This window comes from Crinia signifera, chromosome 2, assembly GCF_055691185.1.
Source record: "Crinia signifera chromosome 2, ASM5569118v1, whole genome shotgun sequence".
NCBI classification, from domain to species: Eukaryota; Metazoa; Chordata; class Amphibia; order Anura; family Myobatrachidae; genus Crinia; species Crinia signifera.
Window position 1 is genome coordinate 167,715,782 of NC_139218.1, and position 20,280 is coordinate 167,736,061.

At 48.8% G+C, this 20,280-nt stretch overlaps 1 protein-coding gene across 2 annotated transcripts; it reads left to right on the forward strand.

Moving 5' to 3' along the window:
• The first annotated feature begins 7,159 nt into the window (after nucleotides 1-7,159).
• Nucleotides 7,160-14,391, forward strand: LOC146058919 (uncharacterized). 2 transcript variants are annotated; one of them, XM_083171118.1, is made up of 4 exons: nucleotides 7,160-7,463; nucleotides 12,056-12,120; nucleotides 12,969-13,365; nucleotides 13,451-14,391. In XM_083171118.1, exons 3-4 carry the CDS (start codon nucleotides 13,033-13,035, stop codon nucleotides 13,757-13,759), a joined length of 642 nt encoding a protein of 213 aa, XP_083027244.1. In that variant the 5' UTR covers nucleotides 7,160-7,463; nucleotides 12,056-12,120; nucleotides 12,969-13,032; the 3' UTR covers nucleotides 13,760-14,391. The 2 variants fall into 2 exon arrangements, with proteins under 2 accessions (XP_083027244.1, XP_083027245.1); XM_083171119.1 differs by lacking the exon at nucleotides 12,056-12,120.
• The last annotated feature ends 5,889 nt before the right edge of the window (nucleotides 14,392-20,280 follow it).

The window sequence follows — 20,280 nt, forward strand, 5'->3', positions numbered from 1 at the left end:
ACCCTAATTCTGGCAGTGGGATTACTGTAGAGTGCCATTATCCTATGTAGGGAAGTGGGCTTTAATCCTATGTGTTCGAGTAGGCATTTCATAAATTTCCAGTTCACTCGATCAAATGCCTTTTCGGCGTCGGTGGATAGTAGCATTGTATGGGCAGAGGACTGGGTTGATTGATGGATTAGGTTTAACATCTTGGTGGTGTTGTCACGAGCTTCTCGACCCAACACAAAGCCCACCTGGTCAGTATGGATTAGGTCAGGTAACAGTAGCTTTAGTCTGTTAGAAATTAATTTAGCGTATAGTTTTAGGTCAACATTTAGAAGGGAGATGGGTCTGTAGCTGGGGCAGAGGGAAGGATCTTTATCTTCTTTGGGTATTACGGTGATATAGGCTTCTAGTGACTGGGCTGAGAAAGACATTGTATCTGTTATCGCATTAAAAGCTCGGAGCATAATGGGCAGCAAGGACTCACTAAAAGTTTTGTAGTATGTGATCGGGAGGCCATCCGGCCCTGGACTTTTACCTGATGGCGTACGCTTAATCGCTTCATTCAGTTCCTCTTGAGTGAAAGGCCTGTCTAGGTGGTTCGCCTCAGCCTCTGAGATCTTTGGGAAGGCCGAGTTCCTAAGGTAGGTCAGGAGTGTATCGTCGGTTATTTGACAGGAGGCATCAGGAGAGCCATCCATCAGGTTATAGAGTTTGGAGTAATAGGTCTGGAAAGCCTTCGCAATGTCAGATGTCAAGTGGCATTTCTGTCCACTGTCATCTACAACCTCTTGTATATGCATGGAGGCCCTTTGCGCCCTCAGTGCTTTTGCCAGCATTTTACTAGGCTTGTTGCCCCACTGGAAAAAGCGGCTTCTGCATTTAGTGTAGTCCATTTTGATCTTATCTGACATGAGTTTGTTAAGGGCGTGTCTAGTTTCAGTAAGTTTTTGGAGTACTTCATGCGATAAGGAGGACTTATGTTTGGTTTCTAGATTATGAATTGTTTGCAACAACCTTTTTTTTTGTTCCTCTTTTTGTTTTTTAACATATGTGCCGAGTTGGATTAGTTTCCCTCTAATGACACATTTGTGTGCTTCCCACAATGTAACCGCTGAGGTGTCAGGAGTGTCGTTAAGTTTGATATATTCAACAATACATTGTTTTAATTGGTCAGTGCAATAGGAGTCTTGAAGAAGAAGTTCATTTAGTCGCCATGTGCGAAAAGTAGGCTGGTTTTGAGAAAACTTAAGGGTAAGGGAGACGGGGGCATGGTCTGACCATGTAATATGTCCGATTTCCACATCAACCAACATATGTAGGTGCTGATGATCTATTAAGAGGTAGTCTATCCTAGTGTAGGTGTCATGAGGATGTGAGTAGAAGGTGTAGTCGCGATCCGTTGGATGACGTAACCTCCAAGTGTCAACTAGTTGGTGTTCATGTAAGGACCGGCACACTTTGCGGTGCCATTTGTCTGGCCGGGTCGAGTGGGAAGAGGATGAATCTAGTGATGGGTGCATTAGCCAATTTAGGTCCCCCCCGATAATCATAACACCCGCCTTCAGGGCATATATCTGGTTGAGCATGTTGTCGATAAAGGAATGTTGATTAGAATTTGGAGCATATAAGTTTACAAATGTAAAGGTTTGATTGGATATTTTACATTTAATTAATAAGCCCCGTCCCTCAGCTAAAACATGGGTTTCCACATTAGATGGGGAAAGTTTACGATGAAAAAGTATTGCCACTCCTAGTGTCCTACCCAGTCTGTTGTTGCTGTAATATGAGTCAGTATTGTCTCGATTGTGTAAAGTTGGTGCTCTGCCCTCCTGGAAGTGGGTTTCCTGGATAAAGGCAATGTCTGCTTTGTCCGTTCTGAGCTCTCTTAGGAGTCTGGATCTTTTTTCTGGAACATTCAAACCCTTAGCGTTGATAGATATAATTTTAAGAGTTGGATTCATCACATAGAGGGTCAGAGGAGTTCTCAGCTGTGATCCAGAGCTCTAGATAATGATTTAGGCACAGCGTGACAAGTAGTGGTGGTTGCAAGAGTGGTTCCCGGGAATAAGGTGGCGTGGTGGAGTAAGAGGAAGGACAGAAAGGGGAGGTAGAGTAAGAGGAGGAAAACAGAAAGGCAGAAGAATAGAAAGTGAGTAACAAAGTAGTAAAAAACACATCTGGGAAAATACCGCTCCTAAGACGCATGGGGAGGGCAAGTAAGCGTCTCCGCATGCTTAGGAAAGTTGCTTGCGGTATTGGGGCACTGGGGGAATAGTGCCAACCACCACACCTATACAAAAAAAAACATTAGGAGTCTATTGTTCAAACCTCGGTGTAAGAGGGACATACTAATATCTTATCTGAGATAGAAGGACAGTGAAGGCATTGAACAAAGACTATAAAATGGTTGATTAAGCTAGCATTCTGACCGGTTTTGAGATTGGAAACACTATCGTATATCGTTCATCCAACCAGTGGAGAGAATGACTTATCTGAACTCTGTAGAAAAGGTGATTAAACAGTCCTCACCTCAATTAGTATCTTGGTAACTTTAACCTAGACTATAACAGTAAAGGGTTACTATGAACACGTATCAGAACCATAACCAACTGATCCCGATCGATGTCCCTTTTAACAATATGGTGCACTAGTACCTAAGTTTACTAGGTGATTGGGATGAATCACCAGCTTATTCAAGCAAACATAACAAGAGTAAGAAGAAAAAATTAAACCTGGTTATAATGAAAGTCAAGTAACTTCTTGTGTTTCGTTTTGGGGTCTCCTCCTCTGCTGACGTCTGGAGCTGCGGGTCGGTTGGAAGCCCCTCTCGGTGGGATCAGATCTAGGAGGTGGAGGGATCAAATAGGTTTCATCCCAGTTGGGTAGGTCTGGAGCGGAGATTTCTAGCACTGTACAAAAGTTGTCTAAATCAGGGCGGTCCCGGAATATTGCAGATTTGCCGTTATGGGTTGATTGTAGACCAAACGGGAACAACCATTTGTACTTCCTATCCTTTGAGCGCAAAGCTTCTGTTAGAGGTCTAAGAAGGCGGCGGAGCTGTAGGGTGCGCCACGATAGATCTTGAAATATTTGGATCTTGTTACCGTTAAAGTCCACTTCATCTAAATTGCGGAGTTTACGCAGTATTTCCTCTTTCTGAGAATAGTAGTGAAGTCTGCATATCACGTCTCTGGGTTTAGCCAAGGGGTCTCCCCTAGGTTTCAATGCTCTGTGTGCTCTGTCAAATGTAATACTGGAGCTCGGGTCGCCTTCCAGGATTTCATTAAAGATCTTGGTCAAAACATCAGTCAAGCTCTGGGTTGGGATGTCTTCTGGTAGACCTCGGACTCTCAAGTTGTTTCTGCGCCCTCTGTTGTCCATTTCATCCAGTTGTTGTTGTAATGTTAATATCCCCGTGGCTTGGAGCCGTACTGTATCTCTTAGGGCATGTAGTTCTTCAGACAGCGTGTCCTTGCTTTCTTCCACAAGAGTTAGTCTGTTTGATAGCACAGATATATCTGTTTTGAGCTCCGCTACCTCTTTGCGAACTGTTTCTTGGAGGCGTATCTCAAGTAGCTCAAAGTCTTTTTTTGATAGTAGCTCCTGTTTCGTTGGTAACGATTTAAGGAGTAGCATTATTGCGGGAAGGTCGGGAGCTCCGTCGGAAGCCATTTCAGTGTTTGCTTCCTGTGAGGAGGAGCACGGAGGTGAGAAGGTAGATGGACGCGGGGTATCGTCTAGTGGAGTCGTTTGAGGCTCAGGAGATCTCAGGAAGTGGCGCAGGTCAGGCTGAGGGGTGGAGCTTGGGCCTTTAGGGGTTTTTACCTTTGAGAGGCTTCTCCCCCGTTTACCCATGTGATTTTTAGCCCTAGAGGAGCTAACGTTATATACAGAGTTCAGGTAGTGAAGCAGTAGGTCAGGCTTTGCGTGTGTTTTACCTCATGTATGACCGTCGGTCATATCCCCCAGGGCGAAAGAGGCCTACGCGTGCATAGGACTCAGCAGCGTCTCATCATCTCATTTCTGGAAGGGGGTCACCTTAGCGATTACATCACAGGCATTGTAGTTAGTGTTTTAAGATGAAAGGTGCCAAATTAGGAATGAAGCACCAGGTGGCGCTCTTGTATAAGGAGAGGTGTTATCCCTGAGCAATAGCAGAGCAGTATAATTATAGAAAGTTGGTGGGTTCATGCTTATTTGCTGATTTGCTTTGCACCTGATATGTTTCTAGGTGTGGATCAGGGGGTATTTGTATGTTAGAGGGTCAGAACACTTCCAGGGTATTGCAGAGTTGGGGTGGGTATTACACCTCTAATGGTGAATGTGAGCGTTTCCAGCAGCCTTGTGCCCACAACACAGGTAGAGGGAATATTTCTGGACACCTAGGGTGACATTCTATGCTCTGCGCTAAATGCGCATGTTTAATTCGCACCCTGTATCGCCGCAAATCGCCTATTTAGAAATCGCATTTTTCAGCCTAAATGCGCATATTTAATGTGATGCGCATTGGAGGCTGAAAAGTGCGAATAGGGGCGATTTGCGGCGATGTGGTGCGCTGGTTTTAGTCCTGAAAATGTGCGATTTTCATGTGTGAAAATCGCACATTTGCAGGACAGCGCAAGGTGTAAAAAAAAGAACCGAGCGCGGGGTCCCCCGCCCGAGTGTAACCAGCCCCGGGCTCACTGAGCCGGTGCTGGTAACATAAAATCAGGGTCCCCGACAAATAGGGGTCCCCTTGATTTTATGAAACCAGCACCAGACTCAAGGTCCGGCGCTGGTTCCTAAAATACGGGGGACAAAGTGACTAGGGGTCCCCCGTATTTTAAGAACCAGCACCGGACACAACCAGCCAGCAGGCTAATGCCACAGCCGGGGGGAGACTTTTTATACAAGTCCCCCCGGCCAAAGCATTAACCCCCTGGCTGGTCAGCATGGGCAGGGGTCCTGGGGAAGTGGGGACCCCCCCAATGAAGGGGTCCCCCCCCCTCCAGGACTTACCAGCCCATGCTGATAGTCCGGGGCTGTCCTCCATGCCCCTGGGCTGTGGGCATGGAGCTGATGCTTTGTGTAAAAAAAAGAATGTCAACTATTGTTTTACACTGACGAACTATCAGTCCCAGCAAGCCTACCCCGCATGCTGGGACTTGGGGAACCACAAGTCCCAGCATGCGGGGCATTAAAGTGCCCGCTGGCACTTGTAGTTCTGCAGTGTAAAAAATAGTGCACAAAATCACACTGACACCCTGAAAAATAAAACTTTAATACACACAAAACACACTGATACTTACCTACCTTGAGCCCGTAGGTCGGTCCCTGGATCCTGGATTCGTCCTCCGGGGCTCCAGGGCAGAAGAGTCCGGTTCCGAGGCCTTGGTCCTGGTTCCGGGGCTGGTCCTGGGGTTCCGGGGCTCCTGGCGTGAAGAATCCGGGATCCGTGGTAGTCCAGAGGGGTACCTAAGGAGGAAAATCCTACTCACCTGCTCCCCGGCGGCGACCTCCGCTGACAGCGCTGCTCCCGACTGGTACCCGGCTTCAAGGAGTTGGTCCGGCGCTGAGATGTTGCTCCCTCGACGTCTCTGAACAGAATGATTTCTCGGCCAATCAGGAGCCGAGAAAGTCGGCTCCTGATTGGCCAGAAATCATTCTGAATATAGACGCCGACGGAGTAACATCTCTGCTCTGGATGCGCTGGACCAACTCCTTGAAGCCGGGTACCAGTCGGGAGCAGCGCTGTCAGCGGAGGTCGCCGCCGGGGAGCAGGTGAGTAGGATTTTCCTCCTTAGGTACCCCTCTGGACTACCACGGATCCCGGACCCCGGATTCTTCATGCCAGGAGCCCCGGAACCCCAGGACCAAGGCCCCGGAACCGGACTCTTCTGCCCTGGAGCCCCGGAGGACGAATCCAGGATCCAGGGACCGACCTACGGGCTCAAGGTAGGTAAGTATCAGTGTGTTTTGTGTGTATTAAAGTTTTATTTTTCAGGGTGTCAGTGTGATTTTGTGCACTATTTTTTACACTGCAGAACTACAAGTGCCAGCGGGCACTTTAATGCCCCACATGCTGGGACTTGGGGTTCCCCAAGTCCCAGCATGCGGGGTAGGCTTGCTGGGACTGATAGTTCGCCAGTGTAAAACAATAGTTGACATTCTTTTTTTTACACAAAGCATCAGCTCCATGCCCACAGCCCAGGGGCATGGAGGACAGCCCCGGACTATCAGCATGGGCTGGTAAGTCCTGGAGGGGGGGTACCCCTTCATTGGGGGGGTCCCCACTTCCCCAGGACCCCTGCCCATGCTGACCAGCCAGGGGGTTAATGCTTTGGCCGGGGGGACTTGTATAAAAAGTCTCCCCCCGGCTGTGGCATTAGCCTGCTGGCTGGTTGTGTCCGGTGCTGGTTCTTAAAATACGGGGGACCCCTAGTCACTTTGTCCCCCGTATTTTGGGAACCAGCGCCGGACCTTGAGTCTGGTGCTGGTTTCATAAAATCAAGGGGACCCCTATTTGTCGGGGACCCTGATTTTATGTTACCAGCACCGGCTCAGTGAGCCCGGGGCTGGTTACACTCGGGCGGGGGACCCCGCGCTCGTTTTTTTTTTTAATTTAACCATTTGTTTTATTTTTTACAGCAGAACCCTGCACGGAACATTGCGATCTGTGCAGGGTTCTGCCTAATTCGCCTAACAGACCCAGGTCTGAATTAAGTGCGATAATTAGTCACTTAAATAATGCGATGTGCAAATGCGCATAGCATTAAATAAGCGACTTGTATACTTTTCTGTGCGCAAACATCTGGATGCGATAAAAATGCGAATTAATCTCGCATTTTTATTCACCAGACCTTTACGCACAAAATATGCAATTTCAGCCCCTATGCGCATCCCATTAAATCAACGATTTAGTGGGAAAATGCGATATCGCCATTTTGTGGTCTAATTACCGCAAAATAACGATACTCGCATAGCATAGAATGTCACCCCTAGTGTCTCCCCTTATGTTGTGGCTGCCTGCTCTCTGCGTGCCTCAGCCTGCACCTCAGAGACCTCCCCCACTCCTCTCCAGGTGTTAACAGGGGACAGGCTAGGGATGTGTTAATAATTGGTGTTATATGGGCAGCAGCTTGAAAACAGTCTCTGGATAACGTTTGTGCACTTGCTTTTATGGAGTGCCACAACCAAGATGGCCGCCGCGTCCTGTGTGATCCGGTTTTGGCAGTGTGCCAGGGCTAAATAAAACCTCTGGGCAAGTCCCTCTATGAGGGGCAAGCTCACCTGAGGGTCTGGGCTGTCTTGCCAGCTGCAGGTATCCCGTCTGGGGTGCTTAAAACGGGCGTCTGGCGGTCCGGGAACGAGCGCCCCCTCTCTGGGCTGCAGCAGAAATTGAGGCCCCGGCTTCGTGCTGGTGGTAGGCCGCAACCTGCAGGGATGGATATATCAGTCCCCCGGCTTTGCAGCTACACCCCCAGGCACTGGATGAGGTCAGTGGGGTGTGCAGGTGGGATGTGTGGTATTTGGGAGGCTGCAAAGTGGGTTTTGGGAGTGTAGAAGCTGCACTTTGTGGGAGCACCAGAAGATGTGTGGCTTCCTTCACTCCTGGCCAGGCCACGCCCCTCGCATAATACTTTTTAAACTGTTCGTTGCATTTTATGCTTCATTTTCAAGTAAATTAATTGATATATTTTAACAAATGTTGTCTTTACTGTGTCAGTTGAGTGATTTTGCATGTATGAGTGCATTTGCATACCCACCTGAATTAGGCCCATTTCCTAGCCTTCCCCCAAAAAACTAATATCATTCCCTGTTATCACAATAAATGTTAAGCTATCATTATGTATGAGCCATACAGGTATTGTGTCCTTATAAATATATATAATTTCATGTGCTCTCACCTCTCACACTGCTTATGTGTGACAGAGGATCACAGCAATAGTATTCCACAAACATTTTACTGAAGTTAACATTAAAATCGCGGTGATCGCGCGCATTGAGCTGTATAATGTACACCACAATGCGTGCGATGCCCGTGATGACCGCGATTTCATGCACTTATGTCACTCAAACTGAAAAAGTGCATGAAGGGAAAACAGGAAGTGTCCCAGCAGCGATTTTCACACAGTCATCTGCGCGGAAGAGATAAGCCTCCCTGCCCCTGCTTAATAGTAAGTTCACTTCACAACTTACAAATAGATGGGGTTTGCATCAACAGTGGAGGAGTGGTCGTGGGGGGAAGGGGGGGAGGGGGGGGTAGGAGAGGGGCTCAGGGGTAGTGGGGAAGAGGGGTAGGAGGGGGGCCCAGGGGCAGGGAGAGTGGGCCAGAGGAGTAGGGGAGATGGCCAGGGATAGGGTGGGGGAATCAATGTTACTATGTCTAAAATCAGTATATAACGCTGCTTGCTATGTGCACTAGCACATAGCAATATATGTCACCATATTATCAGTGAGTGGCATATGTTGCTATATGGTATTGCATACCCTCCAACATTTGAAGGGCAGAAATCGGTACACATTCGGGAAAGGGGTGTGGTCACGGGTTAAAGTGGGTGGGGTCAAAGCTGAAGTGGGCGTGGTCACACCCCCTTTCCGAATGTGTGCTGTGCCTTTTTTTTTTTTTTAAGAGGACCCCCACCCTGCAAAGAGCCCTTAGGATTGGCAGCTCTGCACATGTTGGGAGGGACAGGAGCTCTGACAGATCACTGCAGGCTCACACAGATACCATACTACATGCACAGATGTGTGCTTGCATGTATGTATGTCTGTGATCTGCCTTCCTGAAGGCAGCATGGATGCTGGTGGCTCCCAGGTGGCTGTCATATGCACCATTGCAGCAGCAGGTGTATGCAGGGGGGAGGATGTTTTGGGGACACTCCTTGTGTGGCTGGGGACTGTGGACATTGCCACTGATCAGGCAATGCATGTGTGCCGGGGCTCAGCCTGTGGAGGCATTACTAGGACAGATCTGTGAGCAATGCATCAGATACAGCATACCCTCCAACTGTACCGATTTTGCCGGTACAGTACCGTTATTTAACCATACTGTACCGGCAAAATAATTTTGTACCGATTTTTTGAAGCTGCCCGGCTCTCCCCTCCCTGGTCCCGTTCCCAAGGGTCCCTTGTGGCGCCGGCGGGCATTGCATGACGTCATGACGTCACTGCCGCACCAGCGCCGCACCCTGCGCACAGTCTGGCGCTCAGGGGACGAATGTGAGACAAGTACTGCCCTGCCTCACTGTCTGCGCATGCACAGACTCAGGGCAGTGAGGCAGAGGCGGGCGTCAGTGACTGAGTGCGCAGTCAGGTGTAGCAGCAGGAGCCGGGGCGCGCATGAGGGGGGATCTATCTGGAGTGGACTACTGAGTGGGACCCCTGGTGACCCGGAGCCTAAGTAAGTGCATGATGCAGTGTTTTTTTTTTTTTTTTAGTTTAGGGGTCGTGGCCACGCGCCCTTTACTCATGGCCACGCCCCTTGTCTGCAGTTGTACCGATTTTTACTCCTCAAATGTTGGAGGGTATGATACAGGGAAGCCCACAATGATTGCCAGACACTGTGTGTGTTACCTCACAGCTGCTGCTCCGTCCTGACTCCTGTGTGTGAGGCGGGCGAGCAGACTGGGGAAGCTGTCAGTCCCTCCCCTGCTTCCTGGCACTTATGGCAGCGGCCTCTACTTCAGCCTGGCTCACTCGGCCAGGGCCTCCCTTCTGGTGCCTCTGCTACACGGCCAGCAGCAGCAAGCACCAAATGACGCGTGTGACAGACTGTGTGAGCAGGGGGAGACCGTGTCTCTGCAGGGCACCTTGGGAGATGAAGTCTTCCTGCCCAGCCACTCCCCCCTCTCAACTAATGCTGCCGGAAGAGCAGCAAATAGAACAGAACTCTAAAACTACAACTCCCAGAGTCAGGAGCCGGCTATCAAAAAATCGGTACATCGGTACACTTTGATTTTTGCCGGTACAGACCGCTAAAAAGCGGTACTGTACCGGCAGAATCGGTACAGTTGGAGGGTATGGTATTGCACATAGCAACCACTGTTACTAAGGGCCTTATTTTGGTTCATTCTTTCTGACAAAATCCTTCTTAGATGGGCAAAACCATGTGCACTGCAGGTGGGGCAGATGTAACCTGTGCAGAGAGAATTAGATTTGGGTGGGGTTTTACTTCAAAGTGAGATCTATATTGCAGTGTAAAAATAAAGCAGTCAGTGTTTTCCCTGCACAGAAACAAAATTACTCACCCAAATCTAATTCTCTCTGCACATGTTACATCTGCCCCCCCTGCAGTGCACATGGTTTTGTCCATCTAAGAAGGATTTTGTCAGAAAGAATGAACCAAAATAAGGCCCTAAGTGAAAATTACAGTGTATAACACTGGTTGCTATGTCAAATAGCGCATAGCAACATATGTCACCTGTATATATTACGTTTGTGACAAGTGTTGCTATTAGGGTGACCAACTCATCCCTTTAATCCGGGACACATATTAATTACACAGGTTCTGTGGCTGGCTTTCACCTGGTTTTAAACTGCCACACCTCAAGGCACCATTTCACCTGGTTTTAAACTGCCACAGAACCTGTGTAATTAATATGTGTCCCGGATTAAAGGGATGAGTTGGTCACCCTAGTTGCTATGCACTCTTGCACATAGCAACCAGCATTATACACTGTAATTTAACATTGAAACAGTGGTTGCTATGTGTAAAACCGCATAGCAACATATGTCACCAACATAGTCAGTTGGTGACATATGTTGCTATGCATTTTTACACATCTGCCCCCCCTGCAGTGCACATGGTTTTGTCCATCTAAGAAGGATTTTGTCAGAAAGAATGAACCAAAATAAGGCCCTAAGTGAAAATTACAGTGTATAACACTGGTTGCTATGTCAAATAGCGCATAGCAACATATGTCACCTGTATATATTACGTTTGTGACAAGTGTTGCTATTAGGGTGACCAACTCATCCCTTTAATCCGGGACACATATTAATTACACAGGTTCTGTGGCTGGCTTTCACCTGGTTTTAAACTGCCACACCTCAAGGCACCATTTCACCTGGTTTTAAACTGCCACAGAACCTGTGTAATTAATATGTGTCCCAGATTAAAGGGATGAGTTGGTCACCCTAGTTGCTATGCACTCTTGCACATAGCAACCAGCATTATACACTGTAATTTAACATTGAAACAGTGGTTGCTATGTGTAAAACCGCATAACAACATATGTCACCAACATAGTCAGTTGGTGACATATGTTGCTATGCATTTTTACACATAGCAACCACCGTTTCAATGTTAATTTACAGTGTCAATTTTAAATTCTCTTCCAATCAACCAGATCAATCCAATGGACCATAAATTTACATAGGGTACAATGTCAAATGGCCCCCAGACCCCCAAATAACCACCCTAATGTGTCAAATGACCCCCTTCCCTTGTGTACCACCCCCACTATCCACGCACACCCGAAGCGTGGCGAGCGCAGCGGTACGCGTCCTCCGACCTTTTCATACCCCCACTATCCACATCGGCGTGGAGTTGAGAATATAAAGTGTGGCGAGCGCAGCAAGCCACCGAGCCCGAAGCATGGCGTGCGCAGCGAGCCCCGCGAGGGGGCGCGGATACCTGTGAAGCCCGCGAGGGGACGCGGATACCTGTGAAGGTATCCGCGTCCGCTCGCCACGCTTCGGGCTCGGTGGCTCGCTGCACTCGCCACACTTTATATTCTCAACTCCACGCCGACGTGGATAGTGGGGGTATGAAAAGGTCGGAGGACGCGTACCACTGCGCTCGCCATGCTTCGGGTGCACGTGGATAGTGGACATATTAATCCACCCCCACTATCCACGCGCACCCGAAGCGTGGAGAGCGCAGCGAGCCCCGCGAGGGGCGGCGGTACTCGCCCTCCGACCTTTTCATACCCCATTATCCACGCCGGCGTGGAGTTGAGAATATAAAGTGTGGCGAGCGCAGCAAGCCACCGAGCCCGAAGCGTGGCGAGGGGACGCGGATACCTGTGAAGCCTGTGAATAGTAGCATGTAATTTTTTGAGTTTTTTTTATTTTTGTATTGCAGTTGCTGTTAAAAGGTTTTTCCAAAATCTGAGGTCCATTTAGCCTGCTGTGCTATTTAAATATAAGGTAAATCCTACTTAAATTGTTTTGCAAATTTACTTGTTTTTTATGCTTTTCTGAGAAAAAAACGCATGCCATGGCATCACATGCCATGCGATGGCATGCAATGCGCTGCAATGCAATGGCATGCCATTTTGATCAGAAATGCTTCCAAATGCATTGAAATAAGGAGCAAACATGTTAATTGCACCCCAAATGCCATTTTTCACAGTGTACCACCCCCACTATCCACGCGCACCCGAAGCGTGGCGAGCGCAGCGGTACGCGTCCTCCGACCTTTTCATACCCCCACTATCCACGTCGGCGTGGAGTTGAGAATATAAAGTGTGGCGAGCACAGCGAGCCACCGAGCCCTTCACAGGTATCCGCGTCCCCTCACGGGCTTCACAGGTATCCGCGTCCCCCCGTGGGCTTCACAGGTATCCGCGTCCCCTCACAGGCTTCACAGGTATCCGCGTCCCCTCGCCACGCTTTGGGCTCGGTGGCTCGCTGCGCTCGCCACACTTTATATTCTCAACTCCACGCCGACGTGGATAGTGGGGGTATGAAAAGGTCGGAGGACGCGTACCGCCGCCCCTCCCGGGGCTCGCTGCGCTCGCCACGCTTCGGGTGCGTGTGGATAGTGGGGGTGGTACACTGTGAAAAATGGCATTTGTGGTGCATTTAACATGATTTTAACACGTCAATGATTTCTGTGAAAAATGGTATCGCATCACATCAGATTGCATGCAATTGCATACGATGTGATGTTATTTTTTCGTACAATGCCCATTGTGGGAGTCGTGATACTACACAAGTACCGTATAGCCATCAATTATTCATAGATGGTTTTGTTTGTGTTTTCTTTTTTTCAGAAATGCCAAAACAATTGGACAACCACTTATGGGGGAAGGTCATTGATATGTACAGGGAGAATAGATGCCTCTGGGAGAAAAAAAACAAGGACTATTACAGGCGAAGAGGAATGAGGCATATCGTCGAATGGTGATTTACTGTAGAACACGGGAAAGTGACGCAAACATTGCCTGGGTTCAGATGAAGATGACCAATATGCGGACAGTCATGGTGAAGAAGTTCAATCGAGTACTGCAGTCACAAAGTTCAGGAGCCGATACTGCTGACCTTTACGTACCGAAATTATGGTATTATGAGCGGATGAAGTTCATCTTGGAGCAGAGATTAAGGAGTGGAACAGGGGGAACTGATACGGAGGATGCCTCTTCGTCCAGTGCAATGGAGAGTGCGGACGTAGTAAGTATTTGCTGTGACATGTCTTGCATGTAACTGACTGTAAAATGTCATGTTATTACCATTTGCCCCTTTTTTATCTTTCTAGGAAGTTCCCCCTGAGACGGAGCAGGAGTCTGTGTTGGTTGCAGAGGCGGTCACTCCCACGACGGAGAGCACTGCACCAGCTCTCCCGAGGAGGCGCAGAAGGAGGCAGCCAACCAGCACTACTCCCAATGTCCAAGATCATTGTTGCAGGTATGCGGCGGAGGCATTATCAAATCCCCCTGACATATTCCAAACTTTTGCCAACAACCTTGCCACGGAGATGCGGACCATGGATCCAGACCAGGTCGTGCATGTGAAGCGGTTGGTATATTGCACTATGATGCGCGCAACAGAGAAAAGTCTCTGCTGAGTGCACCATAGAGCCATCTGCCACGAGCGTAAGGCAAGTGCCCCCAACGCCCAACTACACCCATCACTACCCTACATACAGTGCGTCGGGTTATACTCCACCTCCCCCTTGTATGTATGCCCCCTATGCCACCAGCCACAGACCCTTCGTCTTTGCCTGGGACTATTTCCAGTGCTCTGTTGAGTACACAAAGTCCCCACCCAGGTGAAGAGCGTGATTATGAATAAATTATAATTTGGCTTGATTCTGACTAAATTTTTTTTACATGCAGCAATGTCCTTGTTCCACTCTTTGATTTGTTTGCTCCACGATGAACTTTATTGCTCATATACCATAATTTCGGTTAGTGAAGGTTGCAGTACGGGAGTCCTGAACTTTGTGATGTCCGTACTCGTTATGCGCCTTCACTATTGACTGTTCTGCATATTGGCATTTTGTTCTGTACCCAGTGCATGTTTGCATCATTTTTCCCAGTGTTCTACAGTAATCATCATTTGTTGTACGCCTCATTCCGATTTGCCTTGTTGTAATAGCATTTCTCCCATGAGGCATCTATTCTCCTTCTTTATCTGTCAATGATCTTCCCCCAGAAAAGGTTGACCATAGCAGGTCACTAAAAAAGCTTAAAAAATAAAAACAGTTTTGAATGTTATAAAATGTGTCATGTCTCATTTAATTCTTTTGCAAACCACAATGGCTTTCTTTTTCTTGTGTTTTTCCTAACTCTTTTGACACAAAGTTCTGTTGCTTTTAGAATTGCACTTTTTAATTTTTCCCACTTATCCTGCACTCCTTTCAAGGTCTTCCACTCTGCCAAAGAGTATGTGCAAGGGGAACAGTGTGGGGGCAGTATGTGCAGGGGGGAAGTGTGGGGGCAGTATGTGCAGCAGGGAACAGTGTGGGGACAGAATGTGCAGGGGGAACGGTGTGGGGGCAGTATGTGCAGCAGGGAACAGTGTGGGGGCAGAATGTGCAGGGGGAACAGTGTGGGGACAGTATTTGCAAGGGTGCAGTGTGGGGGCAGTATGTGGTGGGGGCAGTATGTTGAGGGGGGGCAGTGTGAGGGCAGTATGTGTAGGAGGGGACAGTGTGGGGGCAGCACTGTGCCCTGAGTGTACTGATCTATTCTGGGGGGATATTCCACACTGACCCAACCTGCCCCACAACTAGCAAATGTATAATTATTATCACAAAATACAAGGGGGAAGGGGTTTACTGCACCCAGTGGCTGACACCTTCTCCCGGCGGCTCCCAGTGCCATATGCTGAGTTCAGTTGCAGATAGTATTGATGTGGAAGTGATTCCCCCTGATGCTGCTGCCGGCTCCATAGCGCCGATAGCAGTGTTAATGCTATTGCTGGGCAGAGCGGCTACTGCCAGCACTTCTCCTCAATTCGACCCACCCCTAAAAACCAATAACACACATCTGCTGCACAGTGGGACAGTCACCTGGCCAGCACCCCCAGCATATATTGCCTGCTACACCGCGAGACAGCCACCCGGCAGCCAAGCACTGAGAACATTTGCACTTCCCAACAAAAAGCACTTTCAGTTTTGAATTAGGGATGGCCATCGACCATCGATGGTTTATGGCCGATTTCGAATAGGTTTGCCATTGATGGGGGAGAACCAGATGGTTTCCCACCATCGATGTCAAGCTTAAACGAATAGTTTCATTTTTGCTTTTTCCCCAAGGTGTCAGGACACTGAGAATAGCTCCGCCCAGGCACCCGCGAAGCCCCACCCCCGCATTTTGATTGGCTTACAGGCCAATCAATCAAAGAAAATGGATGACCATCAATATATAAAAACATTGATGGCTGTCCATTGAATATTTATACACTATCGATGGTCAGTTGCACTTTTGCCATCGATGGCAAAGGCAACGATGGCCATCCCTATTTTGAATTTCCCGGCAGTGCTGTCAGTGCAGTGAATAAATTAGCTGACGTCACTCAGCTTACACCCTTACCTCTGGCACAGCACTGACCTTACTAATCTCAGTCATTAGAACAGTGTCAGTATAAAAAAATCACACAGCGCCCCCCACCCCCATGTATAACATAAACACCACTAATTACACTTACACAAAAGAATTTCAGTTTGCGAGCAGGCGTCGGCCATCTTGGTACATCAGAGTGAAGCCTCTTCTGTACTCCCCCTGCTGGTGGCCACTGCGCAGGGACAAGAAGTTAAAAAGCCCTATCTTTGTAATCGGGCATTTCACTAAATTTAAAAAAAAACTGTAACTATCATGGAAATCTTAACCCCAAAAGGCACTACACTGGGACAATACCTGTCAAATAAAAAAAACCCGACTCTTAATTCTTACTCTACCCTGAGTTATGCCTTCCCAAAAATCCCCTCATAGAGTATCATTACAAACGGTGTCAAATAGTCACTTCTGAAGTGGCAGAAAAAACTGACAGTTGGAAGTTTAAATTGCTCATTTGGCATGAAATTTGGCATGCAGCACCGGTTGACGATTCTACGCGTCCATGCCAAATTTCAGATCAGTACGTCCAGTCACTTTTGAGGTGTAGCCCCTCAAACACCATGCCCCATCTCAAAAGTTCTTTATGGGAAAATTCAGTTTGATCCATTCAGCCTTAATATAAGGGCACGACCGTGCCCTTATAATATACATATACATACACACACATATCTATATATTGAACATCGGTTGGTGCGGCACTCCACAGATCATTAATTTGAAACTTGAGGCTGGTTAGATACAACATTTCAATGCCAAATTTTCTCTTTCAATGGTCCTGGTGACACAGCTAAACATTGGGATGTAGGAGGGTCCGTGAGAGCCAGGCACCTATCCTAAAGCCTATGTAGGGTAGGCTCCTCCCTCTGCATCCCAGACTCTTCAGTTCGTGTTAGGTGCCCAATGGAGTAGATGCTATTCTAAAGGGCTGCAGGAGCAGCCGAAGGATTACAGTTAGTTAGGAGTTTTTTATTTTATTAACTTTTACACTAGCTAGGTAGGCACAGTGTGAGGATTCTCATTGAATCCTCACACTGACAGCGCAGCAGGAGCTGACAGAAGCGCGTCCTGTCAGCTCACTGCGCACAGGGGAGACACTGTCTGGTCTCTCTGTGCGGCGCTTACAGCTTCTCTTAAGAAGCTGCCTGGGCTCCGGAGCGCTGTGAAACCGGCTTCATGCTAGGTGGGAGTCATGGGGGAAAGGCGTTCCGTGATGGCGGCGGCCATTTTCTGCGGAGCTTACACACTGAGCTCCTGTGTGAGAGGACAGCAGTGTGTTACAGGCATGTTCCAAGTGGTCCCCAGCAGAGGGGGAGACACTGGAACTTGGAGATCCTGCAATGGGTGCGGCTGTCTGGGGGTGGTTGGCGCCAAAAGCCACAGACCCCGCAGCAGCAGGGACTTGGTCTCTTCCCTCACTCTGTTTGGCGCCATTCGGAAGATGCTTGCAGTGGAGCTGAACTGGCTGACAGATTCTGGCAGAGTGTTTGGATTTCCTGGGCATCATTTTCCCCACTCCTGAAAGCTTCAGACAGATAAGTGACTGTTGTGCATTGGCTCTGTATATAACGCCTGTACATTGTGCACTGTGACTGTGTTACTTTTTGCATCATGTCTGAGTAGCAGTCTGTGGCTTTGGGGGAGGGAGCCCTTAATGCATTGTGCGCTTGTAGTGTTTGTACACTAAAATTTGCCCCTGAACAGATGGCCAAGGGGGGCTTGTGTATTACTTGCGCTGGTGTGAGACCCATGGGCAGTGAACCCCAGAGGGTAGAGCAATCGGAGCCTGCGTGGGCCAGTGCCCTGGGCAGGTCTGTAAATGCCTTAGTGTAATTGCTGGACAGGCAGAGTGATGTGTTGGTATCTTCCCCTAGACATATGTCATCATCTCAGCAGTCCTCTGGCTCCTTGCCTCTGACCCACGCAGATCCTGGTTTCTTACAGGTATGCAGGATACTGCTAAAGGGATCAGTGGATTTAATGATTTTCTAGACAGATTTGAAAGTGATACTGTGGAGACCCCTAAAAGGTCTTATTCAGTGCCTTTGCTTGCTGTTGAATCTGGAGAGGAGAGAGAGTGCACAGACATCCCCTGGGATCAGGGTGATGACTGAGGATTCCTCGGCCGCAGGGGTGGAGGATTTGATTACTGCTGTTAAACAGGCTTTGAATTTGTCTGTGGAGGATAAGACTCCTGTAAAAGGAGTATTTAAACGGCAGCGTAAGGAAACTGTTACCTTCCCTGCTGATGAAGGTTTACAGGATTTGTTGGAAGGGGCTTGGAAAACGCCCGATAAAAGGCTTCAGATGCCTAAGAGATATTTAAGTCTATACCCCATGCCTGAGGCTCATGCGGACCTCTGGGAAAAAGTTCCGGTGGTGGATGCTTCTGTGGCATGGCTTTCTAAAGCCACTGTGCTACCTGTCCAGGGGGGTGCAGCCTTTAAGGACCCCGTAGACAAGAAGCTTGAAGGTAACCTCAAGGCAATTTTTGAAGGAGTGGGTTTCACCTTACACCCTCTTATAGCATCAGCCTGGGTCTCTAAGGCCATGATTGTTTGGGCCAGCAACTTGTGTACTATTTTGCATGCTGACCCAGGTGTGTTACTGCTAGCTGAAAAGTTGAAAGCAGCTGCGGAGTATGTGCTTGAGGCTGAGGAGGAAGCACTTAAAATGGCTTCCAGAGTATCCACGGTGTTCGTCAGTGCCAGGAGAGTGCTTTGGCTTAAAGCCTGGGAGGCGGATAACGAATCAAAAAAGGCCTTAGAGGCGTTGGCTTTTAAGGGGAAAGTTGTTGTTTGGTTCCGAGCTGGAAGAGATTATTAAGCAGGCCATGGGAGGCAAAAGTACTTTCCTGCCAGCTCCTGTAGCACAACAGGCCTCAAGATTTTCTGCTTTTAGACCATTCCAGTCCTCTAGGGGCAAGGCCCCAAAGTCAAAATTTGGTTCTTTCCACAAGAAACCGAGCACCAAAGGTGAGGAAAAGCCCTCAGCATGACTACTTGGAGAGTCTCCCAGCGGTGGTCAAGGTGGGGGGGGGGGGGGGGCGTCTGCGATGGTTCAGGGACGCTTGGGCGTTGTTAAACCGGGATCCTTGGGTGTTGGACATTGTATCCCAGGGATACAGGATTCCCTTAAAAGGTCTTCCTCCGAGAAGATTTCTGCCCACACCACTGCCAAAGGAGTCTCGGCTCCGTTCTGCTCTTTTGGGGGCGGCTCAATCCCTGTTAGAAAAAGGAGTGGTGATCCCGGTCCCTCGAGCGGAATGGAAGAAAGGCTTTTATTCCACTCTGTTTTTGGTGCCCTAGCCAGACGGTTCCTTCAGACCGATCTTAAAGTCTTAGATTTAGATCTTAAATTTAAAGTCTTTGAATCTCCATCTGTGGGTAGACCATTTCAAGATGGAATCTCTGCGGTCTGTGCTGTTAAACCTGGACCAGGGAGAATTTTTGGTGTCCATGGATGTCCAGGACGCATATCTTCATGTTCCTATCCACCCGGAACATCAGGTTCTCCTGAGGTTTGCTCTAGGAGACCTGCATTTTCAATTCCAGGCGTTGCCCTTTGGACTGGCCACAGCACCAAGGGTATTCACCAAAATTATGTCGGTGATGGCGGCTGCTCTCCGACTGAGGGGAATCACTGTCATTCCATGTCTGGACGACCTGCTGTTCAAAGCAGAGTCGGCGGAGATCTTGCAGAAACACTTGGAAGAAGCCATCAGGTTTTTGCAAGTTCACGGTTGGCTTTTAAATTTACAAAAGTCAGCTTGTGCCGTCACAGAGAATCCAGTTCCTGGGGGTTGTCCTGGATACCCATCTACATCGGGTATTTCTACCAGAGACAAAGGCCAGGGACATATCCATCTTGGTTCAGGAGATCCTGGGGTCTCAGAGTCCATCGGTTTGGAGGTGTCTCAAGCTCCTGGGGAAAATGGTGGCAACTTTTGAGACGCTACAGTTTGCCAGGTTCCACTCTCGAGTATTCCAGTGGAACATTCTGACATCCTGGTCAGGAAATACTCAGACCATGAAGTCAGAGCGCATAGTGCTATCTCCAGAAACCCGGTCTTCCCTGGAATGGTGGATGGTGGTTGGATTCCCTTCAGTGGGGTCGGTCTCTGCAGTCCTGGGACTGGCTGGTAGTCACTACCGACGCCAGTCTCAGGGGCTGGGGGGCAGTTGTTTTGGACCTACGGCTTCAGGGCTTGTGGACCTCGGAGGAGTCAGCCCTGCCGATCAATATCCTGGAACTGCGGGCTGTATGGAAGGTGATATCCCTGGCAGGAGAAAGATTGCAGGGTCTCCCATTGCGGATTCAGACGGACAATGCCAGGGCTGTGGCGTACCTGAATCATCAGGGAGGCACACACAGCAGACTGGCCATGTGAGAAGTTTCCTGGAGCAGAAGGTTCCAGCATTATCAGCGATATTTATGTCGAGGCCGATTTCCTGAGCAGGGAGAAACTGCTCGAAGGGGAATGGAGTCTGAACTCACAGATATTTCACCAGATTGCAGTGAAGTGGGG

What these genes read in the sequence shown, in the direction of transcription:
- LOC146058919 (XM_083171118.1), top strand. Translation starts at nt 13,033, where the DNA reads ATGCCTCTGGGAGAAAAAAAACAAGGACTATTACAGGCGAAGAGGAAT. An exon ending in CAATGGAGAGTGCGGACGTA is followed by an intron (nt 13,366 to 13,450) that starts GTAAGTATTTGC and finishes TTATCTTTCTAG; the next exon opens with GAAGTTCCCCCTGAGACGGA.